Genomic DNA, 14,651 nt, shown 5'->3' with positions numbered 1-14,651 from the left:
AAATTTTTCTTATAAAAATATTGCAAATGTTTCTTAGCCACAAAATAATTTCACAGCTGGCACTGCAAAAATAGAAAATTTAATATTTGGAAAAAATGCTCATATTAGTTTATCTTTTCTTTAAACCGACCATTCCAATTTTAATGTTATTCAAAACAAATATTGCCCAGGTTGAAGACAGAAAAATCTATTTTAAAGTCACCTAAAGAAATCTGCTTTCACTGAGCAATTTTGAATTAAACAAAAACTTTTTTTCTAAAGAACTTCTTCAATTATTTTAAATTAAAAGGGGCAGTCTTATTAGACTACTGTTTAAAATCTAAAGTTTAAAACAAAATATTGTTGCTTTTCAAATTTCATGATTTGCGAGGTAAAAAATTTAACAAACCTATAGCTATATTATTTTAAACACCCATTTTTTACTCACCCTCTGGTAAATCTATACATAACATACAATAAGTATCAAAATCATAATGAAAATCAAAACGGTCTCAAATATATTTTTGAAACATTGCAGAAAAACCCAGATAGGACTTCATTGTTACACTATTAAAGGTTATTGGCAAAGCTGATGATGGGTGAAAAATAAAATGCATATTTAAAATATGAAAGGAATGAGAAACCTTTCTTGAATAGCCTGAAAGAAGACACGTCACCATAACCAGACACAATACTGTGGATTCATTTATTTTCATGGGTATCAAATTTTGAGGATTGCTAAAAGGTTGCATATTCTTGGATATTTGATTTCGTGGATTTGCCAATCCTTATATACAAAGCCTTTTAAAAAATATTTTATTCATTGAACATTTGAATTCGTGGTTCTCCTGTACCCTCGAAAATTGGTATCCAACAAATAATAATGAATCCACAGTATTTGAATTCCTTACTGACATGCCTTTGCCATAGATCTTACTTCTCAAAGCTGAGTGCTTTGTTGGAGAAGCAGCAAATACAAGTTTTCAAGTCTTGGGTAAACATAATGGAGATTAACAAAAATCTTAGAATTATAATTTATATGTTTAAGGGAATAATCAGAATTACAGGTGATTAGACTTTTAATCATTAAGGCAACATCAGTTTCATCAGGGTTTTCAAGAACTTGCATGAAAGAGAAGTTACCAAATATGTGTCATTTAGAAGCTTAGAATAGGTCAATGACAATGGTTGACACAAATATGCAGTGATTTAATGAGTTTCTTCCAAAAACCTATATCTAACACCATAAAAAACAGCAGGATAAACAATTCTTACCTTTGGGTAAGGCTACCACATAGACTTTATGTGAGACACCTAGTTCACATCCACCAATGACAACTTTACATCTGTTGCTGTCTGGATCAGGAACAAGCTGTAATATATAGCATATCTTAAACATTCTAAACTATGGGAAAGGAATTTGAATTTAAATATGTTAATGTAAAATCAGTAATTCAATGTGGTGTGTGTTCTAGTTTCATAAAGGGACCTACCAAAATTTGAAAAACACTTTAGTAAATTATTTTCAAGTAGCTGTCCAATAAAGAAAACCAAGTTCATAATACTTTTTTCAATATTTTCGTCTTAAATTCTTACAAAAAAGTTTCTTGCCAATTTGTCAATAACCATTATGATCTGATCTTTTTAAGCAATGTCTCACTAAAATTGATTGTTTGCCTAAAACTGCATCAACGACAAAAAGACTATATAGTGGCCATTGCTACTTCAAGTGTCTTACTAATGATTGTTAACAATTATTCCATACCCTTGATCCACATTGTTGGTCATTCAAGAAAACAAGATAGCCAGAAATAGGGTAAGATCTGGAATCTATGGACATCCATACAACAGATATAGCATCCTCTTTCTCTGTCCTCTCAAGGGAGATAATTGGTCCTCCATCATTTGAAACTAATGGACTCTTCATCATCTGAAAATAAAAATTGCAAATGTTATGTTGATAAGAATATTACTTTTTTCTAAACTATGAGAAACAAGAATGAGTCCCAAGTACACGGATGCCCCATCCACACTATCATTTTCTATGTTCAGTGGACCGTGAAAATGGGATAAAATATCTCTACTTTGGCATTAAAATTAGAAAGATCATATCGTAGGGTACATGATAACTAAGTTTCAAGTTGATTGGACTTCAACTTCATCAAAAACTACCTCGACCAAAAACTTTAACCTGAAGTGGAACAGACGGACAAGGGACAGACGGAAACAAACAATTTATTATTTATAAATTAGTTGAATGAAATAAAAATAAAATTAGATAACAGGAAATAAAAGGAAAAACTTTATATATACTGTCAATGATATGGAATAATAGAAGATAGTTTCACCTTGATTTCATATAATTATTGACAACCACATGCAAAATTAGAATCCAGTTTGTGAGACAGTTTTTTTTTTTCAAAGAAATTCATGGACAACATTTGGACAATAGACAACCACATTGTGTAACGGCATGTAAATTGTTTCCAATTGTGGTTCTTATTTTGGATTGGTGATTTGTACTTCCACAGAACTGTAAAACAAATTATTTTTAGCTGATTCTTTTATTGGCGGTTAGACCTTTATTGCTGTCTTTGCAACGATTTATTTTAGCAAAACCCTAACTTTGTTGATGATTTTTTATTCGAGAAGATAATATTTTTTGCAAAATTTGAAATGAATAATATTAGTTATTTTTCTACTCCCAAAAGTTTTGAAAATATAAATTGCTTGCAAAAAAAGTAGGTTGCAGTAATTCTATAAAAACATTCACGAGCTTATCAAATTAAAAATTACTAACCAATTTGTTAGACATCTGTGGAGATTGTTTAGGATTGGTAGAGTATACTTCCACAACAACTTCATACAAGCGTCCACCAGCCAACCCACTGATATTTATACTATTGTTGTTAGGAGGGAACATCTCACAGTATGATACACCATTCAAGAATAGCTGTAAAATATAAAAAAAATTGCAAAATAAAATAATTGTGAACAAATTTCAAACAAAAGGTTATATGTCAGTTCACCAATATTGCTGTAAGTGGTCAAATCCATCTTAATTTAATTAACAGCTGATTAAAATATGTCAAGTGCTAAAACCAATGTTAAATATTTAATGTTTTAAAAAAAAAATATCTACACAAATTGTGACATGTATTATGATAGAACATCTTTTTTTTAAACTTATTTCAGTCATATCTTTTTCTCCATGTTTATATAGTTCTGAGATATATAGAATAATAGGTAGTTTCGTTTTTGATACTAACTATGTCTTGTGGAATATCTCGACGAGCCCGTTAGGGCAAGTTAAGATATTCCACATGATATAGTCAGTATCAAAAACGAAACTACCTATTATTCTGTTTATCGGTTATTATGACGTCACACAATGTATTGCCTAATATTTTCAGTGATACAGCCAGTATGTTGATACTCAAAAATATGAGGCAGTAAGATCAAAGGGAAAATATACGAACTACCGATAAAGCAAGTATTATTAAACAGCTTAGAGCTTTCACTCTAATAAGAGTGTTTGTGACCCTTTTCAGTACAACTAAAACTTTTATTTTATCTGCCCATCATGTTTTTTGTTGTTTTTTTTGTTGGTTATAAGATATAAAAAAAAATGGTTTGTCTAAAATACAGATTATAAAACTGACTATACCTGGTACCCTTTGATAAGTGACAAATTGCTTTCATCTGGTGAATCCCAGAATATCTCCATAATTCCAGGTCCTGTAAAGCAGGCTTTTACTGTTGGTACACAGTCCCACCATGTCCAATGCTTCTTGGTCTAAAACAAAATATAAATAATAGTATTTTAAGGCATTCCTAAGGTTATATACATAAATAAGAAACCAATATTTTATGATACACTCAAAATTTCTCTGTTCCTTTTCCACAATGGTGACAATTGTCATCAGATTTTTCCTTATCATGAACATCATAATGGATACCACTGAGAAGCCACACACAATGCTTTCTAGGACTTAAAACCTAGGTTGTCAAGCTTACCTTAGGTGATGGTTTCTTTTCAGAAACAACTGATGCATCAGAATCACTAGTGTCATCTTGTGTGTCACTTTCTTCTGGTAGTACAAAGTATCGTCTGCAAAAGAAGCAAATTAGTTCGATCAAATATAACAAAAAATCAAGTTTGGAATTAAAATTCACATTAGATTTACTGAGAAGTGAGTTTAGCAGGTGAAATCAAAGTCAATTGTGTACAGCTAGAAGTACTGGAGTTAAGGTGTTGAAGGAGAGCATTTTGTAAGTGATACATTGAAAAGCTTCCTGTGTAAATAAACCAGGTTACAATTTGAAATTTAATACCAATTCAACAAATAAAATATTTGTCCATTTTGTTGAGTAACTCAGTCGCACAATAAATTACTATTTCAAATTTCAAATCTGTCTGGGTAACATTATTCAAAGTGTACACCAAAACATCATAACAATCTCAAAAGTAGTCCATATATCCAGCCAATGTCTTATGATTATTCCCATATTGGTGTAGTACCAATGAAATTACCAATAGACATTTAGATTCTGAATGATCACATTGTTATTTAAGTAGATATCCATGAAACCAAAATTACAGTATAACCACACTTACCTTGATGTTATAATATGACTGTTAAGAAAGCCTTCTTTGACAGCCATAAATCTGACAAAACACAATCCTGGTGTCTTCAACTTTATACCTTTCTCTGTATATAGCTGAAATTAAACAATGCAATACAGTTACTGTTGTCTGATTGAGAGTAAGAATTTCAAATTCAATGCATCTGAGAAAAATTTCTGTGTGCAGGATTTTATTTAAAATTTTCTATTAGGTATAACCATGTCATGGTAACTAATACATGAGTTATTGCCCTTTGACTTTCTGTGGATTCATTCAATTTTGTGAATACCAAATTTTGTGGATGGGGAAAAATTGCATTTTGGCAGAAATTTAATATCATGGTTTTGACAGTCTAAATACAATTAAGGCCTATAGAAAATTCCTACTTCGTTAAATATTTAAATATGTGTTTTTCATCCATGTACATCTATGAAAAACACGTAAATAAGTATCCCCCAAACAAAAGTGAATCTACAGTACCTTTTTTTGCAGTAGAATTTGAATCATGTGGTATTTGTCATTGTATTTTAAACAGCAATAAATAAGAGCTAGCAGCCATATTGATCAGTTCATAGAGCCATATACTATATATTGTAAATCTTATTCAACAATAGGTCTATACCTTTGCCGAGTCTAGATGTAACTCTGGTGGTGCTCCATCTATGGTGAAATATATCTTAGAACCAGGAGAATCACAACCTAATGTAATTTTTGTCCCACTGTTAACTGATCCTCCATCTACTGACGATATAAAAGGATCAGACACTCTTCCAGCTGAAATAAAGATTGTAGATATAACTTTTCATAAATAAATGTAGGTTCAATTACTTCAATTATGCAAAATAGTTTTAAACTGGAAAATTATTTTCATAATTCATAATCATTTATCCTAATAAAGTTGCTATACATGTTTTGCTTGAAATGTGTTGGGTGTTAATTTGAAGCCAAAAATTTAAAACAAAATACTGATACAAGAAATAACATCACGTTTTAGGTATGTAGACCAAACAAAATTACAAAAGTAAATCAAGTTTAGATACAGACAGAGAGTAAACATAAATGTGAAGGTTATAACGACAGTAGTCAACAGCCCTCTCCCTTCATGCGTGGAAAGATCTAAATCATTCTAATTCTAGAAATATGTTTTTTCAAAAATTAAATAGAAACCAGGAAACACCATTGATAATCATTCACTGCATATGTATTTTTTAACTCTATATGTTGTTTTATCTTGGTCCTTTTTACTTTGATCTCTGCTTCCTTTTTTTTAACCTACCTGCTGCCAGGACAAATACAATACAGGAATAACCAGGTGCTCCTTGTGAAGCCACTGTGTAAGATCCAGGCTCGTCAAATGTATACAGAAAACTGTTGTCAGGTGTGGGCTTCCCACTGTTAAAGGCTTTTGGTCCAGATATCACATTCAAGGGCTCCTGTTTAAAAATCAATTGGTTCCAAATTATTTTATATATGCAAGTGTTTGTATACACCTGATCACTATTTATTCCAATCAGGGTAAGTTATGAAATTACATGACTTTTTCTCGACTTTAGAAACCAGTTGAAGCTTTTTTTAGTTCCGGCTTTTACAATGTATTGTACATAAAACTTTTGATAGAGACATTTTTAAACCATAAGGATCTGAATATATTTGAACACATGCAAAAACAACTGTTAACACATGGATGATTTATGGTATAATAACTAATTATGACATCAGGCAAATTCATGTTAAAATGCCTTCAAACAATTGCAAATATTCGAAAAGCAATAATAATTTTAGCATTTTTAGTAAATATGTGTTCTTTTAAGCAAAGTTATTAAGAAAAAATATAACGAAATACAAATAATTCTATAGTGATCCCTTAAATCTGTTATTGAAAAATAAATCGGATAAAAATATCATGATGTACAAAGATATAGATTTTCTTTCATAGAATACCCAACTGATATTTCTTCAATCTAGCAGCTACTCTAAGCATGTTGCCAAAAAAAATCTATTCAAAACATTGTACATTTATTTTCAATATCTGACCTTATTTGCGAATAAAAAAATAAATGAATTTTGACATAATTTTGTTCTCTTGTAGGCTTTTATTTCCCCTATTTGCATAACTGCTGTTCATTATTCGTACTATTGCGATCAAAATTTAAACTCATTTTTTGTATTTTGCTGTTTACAATTTAAACCGTTGCAGAATTATTATAAGACTATTTACATGTTTGCAATGCTAAAAAATATCAAATTCTGATTATATAATATATATGTGCTGTATATCAAATACTAGTAATTGTTTTTTTACTAGCATGCCAGCTAACTTAGACTTACTTCGTTTTCTTGAGTAGGTGCATTTGACATTTCCTAATAACAGCATTAAGTCATTTATAAATTATCTATTAAAGACTTAAATTGCAAAATATTGAAGTCATGTTCTTTTATGATATGAATAAACAAGAGGCTGTCACAACGACAGCAAACCGGATTTATTTACATTTATTTGAGTCCTGGCAATATCAGATGATATCATTACTGATTAATGGTGAAAGTGAAAATCATCAATATCAAATTTGACCTCTATTTTGTCATCAGTATCAACATTTTGAAATAATAATATTTGAAAAGCTTAGATTGAATGGTTCATGAGTAAATACAACAACGTGAATGGAAACGCCATTTTACGATCTTTCAAGAACCATAACTCCTGAACAGTAAAAGTCAAAATATCGTCATTAAGGAACTTGACCTCTATTTTGTCATCAGTAACAACATATTAAAATTTCAAAAGCTTTGGTTGAATGGTTCATGAGAAAATGCACGGACACGACGGGAAACACCATTTTTCAATCTTTCAAGAACCATAACTCCTGAACGGTAAAAGTCAAAATCGTCATTATTGAACTTGACCTCCATTTTGTCATCAGTAACAGCATATTAAAATTTCGGAAGCTTTGGTAGAACAGTTCATGCATAAATGCACGGACACGACTGGAAACTCCATTTTTCAATCTTTCAAGAACCATAACTCCTGAACGGTAAAAGTCAAAATCGTCATTATTAAACTTGACCTCCATTCTGTCATCAGTAACAACATATTAAAATTTGGGAAGCTTTGGTAGAACAGTTCATGAGTAAATGCACGGACACGACTGAAAACTCCATTTTTCAATCTTTCAAGAACCAAAACTCCTGAACGGTAAAAGTCAAAATCGCAATTATTGAACTTGACCTCCGTATAGTTGTCAGTAATAACATATTAAAATTTTAAAAGCTTTGGTTGAATGGTTCATGAGTTAATGCACGGACAACATTTTATTGCTGCCTTTCAAGAACCATAACTCCTGAACGGTAAAAGTCAAAATCGCCATTATTGAACTTGACCTTCGTATAGTTGTCAGTAATAACATATTAAAATTTTAAAAGCTTTGGTTGAACGGTTCATGAGTTAATGCACGGACAACATTTGATTGCCGCCCGCCCGCCCGCCCGCCCGACCGCCCGACCGCCCGGCCGCCCGGCCGCCCGGCCGCCCGCCGTACATCCCCAAATCAATAACCGACATTTTTGTCACAAAAATCCGGTTAAAAACTACATAGTTCTATGGGAACTAACATTGCTGATATCAAAGAAATTCCAAATATTGGTATTCATTGAAATATTGTATTTTTTAGTTTTGAGTTGCTTGCTAGATTACACATGATAATAAACAAGATGGTTAAATTGTCAATAATGCTGTTATCTTTAAATCTAAAACATCTTTGATATTTTTCTATTTCAGTAATGACATCTTTCTTAAGGCATTAAATAAATTGTGGCTTTACATTTCACCCATGTGTATAATTACCAAAATCCAAGAAAAGATCATTCTTCTGACAGAAGTTCTTTTGTAAATATCAGTGAAATAATGGTTTCAACATTTTACCAAACAGAAAAATAAATTCATTCTTTATCCCCAAACATAAGCAAGCTCCTTCATTTTCATTTTTTCAACGGACAATTGATAATTGACCCTAAATATTTCATCCAAAAGATAAATGGCTTCTTTACATTGCACCCATATCAACTTCTGCATCTTATCCAAGATCAATTTACCTTGCTTTCAGGAGATGATACATGTATAATGTTATGAGCTTCTTCGTTCCCCTTCCAAGTCCATAAAACACTCTGACCCTGAAAAATAGTGAAATAAAATATAATAAAACAACAGTAATTATGACAAGATTTTTCTGTAGCACCCTCTGTAAATTAGTTTATTCTTTTAATTCAAATCTTTTTCTGCCTAAATATACAAATGCATTCTCAGCAATTTGCTTGATTTTTAAATAGCCAAAAAATCAATACATATTTGTCCAAAATTTATAAATAATGAAAAGTGAAGTTATGGGTCTATTTAAATCAACACTGAACATTTAAAATTTTGTTTCAAGGTCCAAAGTTTAAGTAAACTTTGGACCTATGAAAATCACTCACAAATGGACATTAATATAAAGTTCTTGACAAGCATTCAATCATTCCTTGATTCATAGGTTGAGTAATATGTAACAAAAATTACTGACCGAGGTAGACAAAAAAGTGATTGCAATATACCACCCACTGAATACCAAACAGCAGCCAAGTCATCCAAATGATATTGGAAAGAACCACAATTATTTTTTTCAAAACTCACAAAAGATTGTTGTCATGGAAACAATACATACCTTTGTTACATACAGGAAGTGTGGATGGAAACCTTCTGAATCCAAACGACATACTTGATTGTCATAGCGCTCATCACAAATCACACTGCTAACTCTGATGTCATCCATCAACTGTAAATATCAAAACAAGTTCTCATATATATTTCAGACCATTCATCTACAAATATTTTTTTTTAAAGTTAAGGTTATTTACAAATTAAAATTTAACCACTAATAAGTAATAATCCATCTGAAATATACTAGAACTTAAAATAACTAGAATATGCATCCATTGGTCACAGTTTCCTCTAAAATTATCCCATTTACTTTTTTGGAATGGCAATTTGGAAATGGGTATTTAATTCACTAAAAGAATTAACTTGTAAAGTGTAAAGGTACATTTGTATCTGAATGGTATGATTATGGAAAGTTTTCAATTTTGTTGAAACTTAGTTCACTTAAAAATGAAATTTGCCTGTATGAAATTTAAAAGACAACAGCTCTAAAAAAAAAACATCCTGTATCTACAAAGCAAAATCTATTTGGCAAATATTTTTTAGCAATACAACAAAGCTTTATCTTCACACTGTTCTCTTGCTAAACAAACAAATAAGAAATTCTGCATTTATCATATATAGGAGAACACAACTCTATATTACACTACTTCCTACAAAAGATCATCAAGTTCTTAAAATGCTGTTCAGGTTTCAGCAAACCATTACAAGTGTAAATCCAAGTGCATAGGCACTGCAGCTTGAATCAAATGCTTTCATCATAGAGCTGTTTTATTAAACCATGGTACCCAGGCAAGGTATTTTGAAAATAGAGTAAAAAAAACCAAAGAAGCAATTTAAGAGACATGCATACATTGTTATCATGTACAGCATCATATTTCACATTCATGTATAGTGGAAAATTCAAGATGTCCTCCCAGAGTCCTAAGTATGCTTTTGTGAAACTGTCCTTAGTTTTATCCAAAATTCATCTCTACAGCGATATTATTTCTAATATTTCTTCATTTTTTATGACTAAACTTTCTTCTTAAAAAAATATTGTATAAAAATTGTAAAATATTGTACTTAATAATAAAAAGGAAAGAATTAGCTCCAATAAATCTAGCCTAAAGCCCACACTGACTCACTTCTTCATTTCCCTCAACCACAATCATTGGACCAGAATATACCTGGTGATGATGCAAAATTTATTTATTTCAATTCTATCTTTTATTTTAAATTTATACTGATTTTTCTGAACTATATATCATTGTCTAGAAAATAACATTTTGTTAGGTAAATATGCTTTTATCCAAGCAGAATCAAATTAATGTATTTTGCATACAAACTGCGATTTTGTTGTACTTCTTGTATAAAAAATAAACAACTTCAGTCAATATCAAATTATATCCAATTCTCATCTATACTCTATAGGCATGAAACCTATGATTTCATAATTAAAAGATCATCAAAATTACTTAACAACAGCATTATTGTTTTGAAGTAAAGATCAAAATTATCACTTTACAATACAACAGTACAGGACATATATTTATCTTACATTATCAGACTCTTTCTTCTGTCTTTTGAATGATTTACTGTAGTAATGGATAACTCCTGTCTTCTGTACAGCTTGTGATATACATCGTCTGCAAATAAATATGTCGACATAGAAGATTTAAATAATTCTGACATTAGATATTGTAATAATGTATATAAATTTCAAACCACTTCTTAATGTTTAATATAAATTGATGGCTCACAAGTATATAAGTTTTAATCCTCAATGCTCATCAACTTTGTACTTGTTTGGCTTTATAAATGTTTTGATATGAGCGTCACTGATGAGTCTTATGTAGACGAAACGCGTGTCTGGCGAACAAAATTATAATCCTGGTACCTTTGATAACTTTTTTTAAGATTATATTAGCAAACTGAATAGGAATATTCTTGTCAATTTATCCTTTCACCATGATTTTTTTCATTTTCTTTTTTTTCATTATGAAGTTAACAATTATGCAATACCTTATTCAAAAAGGTTTTATGAGTTGTCTAAAAAAAAATTGACTTTAGAGAAATAATTTGAAATGAAGACCACACACCTTGGAGTGACGGCTGTTGATTCTAATTCCTCTGTTGTAAGCTGATCAACATTTTTTACTTCAGCCACATCATATGACCTCAATCCTCTGAATATCCAGCATACAATGTCATTACATTTGATTGTAACTGGGTCTGGTCTGATCTCTAATGCCACATTTACTTCATGTACCTGTGGAATTTGAAGTAAATATATACCTTAAATGTTCATGCAGTAGAAAGAGAGACAAAAAGAAAAAGAATAAGAAAACAAATTATTTCTTCAATTTAGTTGTCCTTTTTTACATTGATTATGTTCTTTTTTAATTAAAATAAAATACAAGGAACTATATGAATGTCTTGACAACACCAATTGCTGTATGACATCAGTGGAGTGAAATTATCCGATTTATTCGATTTAAAATCACTGTATTTATATGTGTTGGTAGGATTCTGTATCATTGATGCTTACCCAGTGTCATTTTGCATTTATATTTAGAAAAATTCCAAGTTCAATTAAAAAAAAACTTTGTTTTATATCCTAGAAAATTGCATGTGCAGTTTCAGTATAAATAATCTGTGTGAACTTACCTGTGGCTGTGTTGAAACTACAATAGCACCAAATACTTTTGGCAAAACAGAACTGAAATGGAGTACAAAATATTAAGTAAGGACAGACATTGAATTTATATTGACTAAGACAAGAAACTTATGTCCTTAACAATTGGTTATAAAACTAATTAGTTAAATAAATCTCATGGAGAGTTATTCAAATGATAACTAGGTAATAAAATCATTTAGTCTCAGATGATTAAAGGTTCATAACCATATACATGATATACATTGTAGTTGTGTGTCCAAAAGATTTACCAAATCATAGAAACAAAAGTATGAATATCTATTACACTATGGTATATTGTACTCTGAAATATCCATCATTTTTGACACTGGAAATATTGACCTGAATTTCCACCCTTCAAAACTCTATTAGATGCATTTTTCAATAATATAAAATATTAATTTTGAGTTGATAATATTTTTTCGGAAAAGAATCCTATTTCTATTATTACTTACCTGATAAAATAGAATACACCTGGTGCCATAAACTGATGTACAAAGGCTGAGGGAGCATCTCTAGCTTGTCCACTACAGAATCCATCATCTATAGGCTTGCCTTGGTGAGATACCTGAAATAATTAGTAATATTGTTACATTGTGCTAGATCACAATACAACCTGAATATGATAAGGAAAAAATAGAACAAGAATGTGTGTGCTTAGAACACCATGACACACTCTTAATTTTACATTATATGCAAATATTATAACAACAACATGTTGGGGATCATCATTAAATTACTGCAGCAATTCCTATTTAGCCTTACTGTTAAAAGTCTTTACATTTTATTTCATAATATGGTTTATCCAGGCTACCGTGCATACTGAGGTATCTATTTCAGTGATTCAATTGAAATTGAAGATGACTCCTGTCTATAGTCTGTTAGATATTGTTTGATATAAAGCTGCCAAGCAGACATTGTACTCATATCCATCTTTTTCCATTCTTACATGTAATATATTAACATAAAAAATACAACCTTATTTATCAAATGTTAAAATATTGTCAATTTCATTTTAATTACTTTTAATACACCTATTGATTTCAACTATTTTTGAAACTTTTCAACATGTGACTAGACTGCATAAGCTCAAGATCTGTACAAAAGATACTAACAACACAATTAACTTACTTGAATGATATCATGTGGTTTCTTACTCGACTGCCACACCCACCAGACTCTATCATTAGGACGCACTGTGATCACTTTAGGTTCAAATCCATTGTCTGTCAGATGTATTGTGTGATTCTGTAAATAAGATTAACAAATCATAATTTATGGCTAATTAGTATAAAGTAAATTCACAAAAATACTGAACTTAGAGGAAAATCAATTCGGAAAGTCCATAATCATATGGCAAAATCAAATAACAAAACGCATCAAAAACAAATGGACAAGAACTGTCATATTCCTGACTTGGTACAGCCATTTTCAAATGTAGAAAATGGTGGATTAAACCTGGTTTTATAGCGCTAACCCTCTCACTTTGATGACAGTCTCATCAAATTCCGTTATATTTACATTGATGCGTTAAATAAACAGACACAATAAATAAAATAGTATGGCTAATTAGTATTTTATTACTGTGGATTCATTGTTATACTTTTTTCATGGATTATGTGGGTGAATAACGAATTTAAATGTTCAACAAATTACAAATTTTCTATAAGATTGATTGCCGTCTTTGGCAAGACGACAAAATCAAATATCGATAAATATGCAAGTTTTTCTAATCCTGCAAAAATAAATTGATCCAAGTATGTGCTTGTACTGGAAAGTTTCTCATATTGATAAACAAAGTTTTAAGACAAACTGGATATTCAAAATATATTTTTAATTTGATTACAAATAAATCATTTACAGCATAAGCTATTTGTGTTTTAACTAATTTTTCTAACAAAACGTTAGCTCAACTAATATTTCATCAAACTAGACAAAGTATTTTATGAGTTAATTGAGTTTTGTGATAATCAGCATTTACCGTTTTGTATCTACATCATCATTAAACATCTATCAACTTTATTAACATTCACTTGAAGACAATTAAATTAAAATGAACATGGGCAGATAGAAGGATAAGTTATCTTATTGAAAAATGTTCATCTATGTAATATTTTCTCAGTTGTGAGTATATTACCTTTGGTCCAGGGTTAACTATTACTGAACATGTATTCATGCTATCTGGTCCATTCACAATTCTGTAGTTATACACCCCTATGGTTGTGTATTGCGTAGTTGCCAGACCCACACTTGTACAAAGTCTGATGGCATCCTCATTTAGGTGGTGGTATTTTTCTGTAAGATAATTTTTCTGTCATTACATATTTCTGTTTAAAGTTGAAAAAATTAATAATTTGTGTAAAAAAAATGGTTAACTGTAGTTTAAATTTCTTAATAGATAATATTTTATTTTAACAATATTAATATTTATATAGCAATTTTGCTAGTCATTTATAGACTTCGGTACACATAGCAGATCTTTGACAGTTTCTGCTAAATGCATTCTTTGAATTTATAATATATTCATAACTCTGTGCATATAAGAGTTTTTCATGCTTTCATACTTTTTCATTAAGTGTTGAAGACCATAGGTTTACCTCTTTAAACAATTGTTAAAATGTATTTAGTTTTTTTTTATCTCATTAATATATATGAAACCTCTTCTTTTATACATCAATCTA

The 14,651-nt window shown here is 30.3% G+C and overlaps 1 protein-coding gene across 1 annotated transcript in view; it reads right to left on the bottom strand.

Annotated features, from left to right (window-relative positions):
• Positions 1 to 14,651, bottom strand: part of LOC143080052 (uncharacterized) — a 95,492-nt gene that overhangs the window by 65,665 nt on the left and 15,176 nt on the right. The window contains exons 13-31 of the mRNA XM_076255713.1: positions 14,108 to 14,265; positions 13,102 to 13,218; positions 12,426 to 12,538; positions 11,943 to 11,994; positions 11,375 to 11,544; positions 10,834 to 10,921; positions 10,421 to 10,462; positions 9,301 to 9,411; positions 8,696 to 8,773; positions 6,935 to 6,967; positions 5,883 to 6,039; positions 5,229 to 5,380; positions 4,598 to 4,701; positions 3,997 to 4,090; positions 3,647 to 3,775; positions 2,780 to 2,932; positions 1,745 to 1,909; positions 1,255 to 1,351; positions 428 to 439 (exon numbers count right to left, since the gene is read on the bottom strand). Of these exons, the coding sequence (XP_076111828.1) occupies positions 428 to 439; positions 1,255 to 1,351; positions 1,745 to 1,909; positions 2,780 to 2,932; positions 3,647 to 3,775; positions 3,997 to 4,090; positions 4,598 to 4,701; positions 5,229 to 5,380; positions 5,883 to 6,039; positions 6,935 to 6,967; positions 8,696 to 8,773; positions 9,301 to 9,411; positions 10,421 to 10,462; positions 10,834 to 10,921; positions 11,375 to 11,544; positions 11,943 to 11,994; positions 12,426 to 12,538; positions 13,102 to 13,218; positions 14,108 to 14,265 (2,025 nt within the window). The remainder of the gene's footprint in view (positions 1 to 427; positions 440 to 1,254; positions 1,352 to 1,744; positions 1,910 to 2,779; positions 2,933 to 3,646; positions 3,776 to 3,996; positions 4,091 to 4,597; positions 4,702 to 5,228; positions 5,381 to 5,882; positions 6,040 to 6,934; positions 6,968 to 8,695; positions 8,774 to 9,300; positions 9,412 to 10,420; positions 10,463 to 10,833; positions 10,922 to 11,374; positions 11,545 to 11,942; positions 11,995 to 12,425; positions 12,539 to 13,101; positions 13,219 to 14,107; positions 14,266 to 14,651) is intronic.

The sequence above is a fragment of the Mytilus galloprovincialis genome, chromosome 1, assembly GCF_965363235.1.
Source record: "Mytilus galloprovincialis chromosome 1, xbMytGall1.hap1.1, whole genome shotgun sequence".
Classification (NCBI taxonomy): domain Eukaryota; kingdom Metazoa; phylum Mollusca; class Bivalvia; order Mytilida; family Mytilidae; genus Mytilus; species Mytilus galloprovincialis.
The sequence above is the reverse complement of the archived record's forward strand: the minus strand, read 5'-3'. Positions and strand labels throughout refer to the sequence as shown.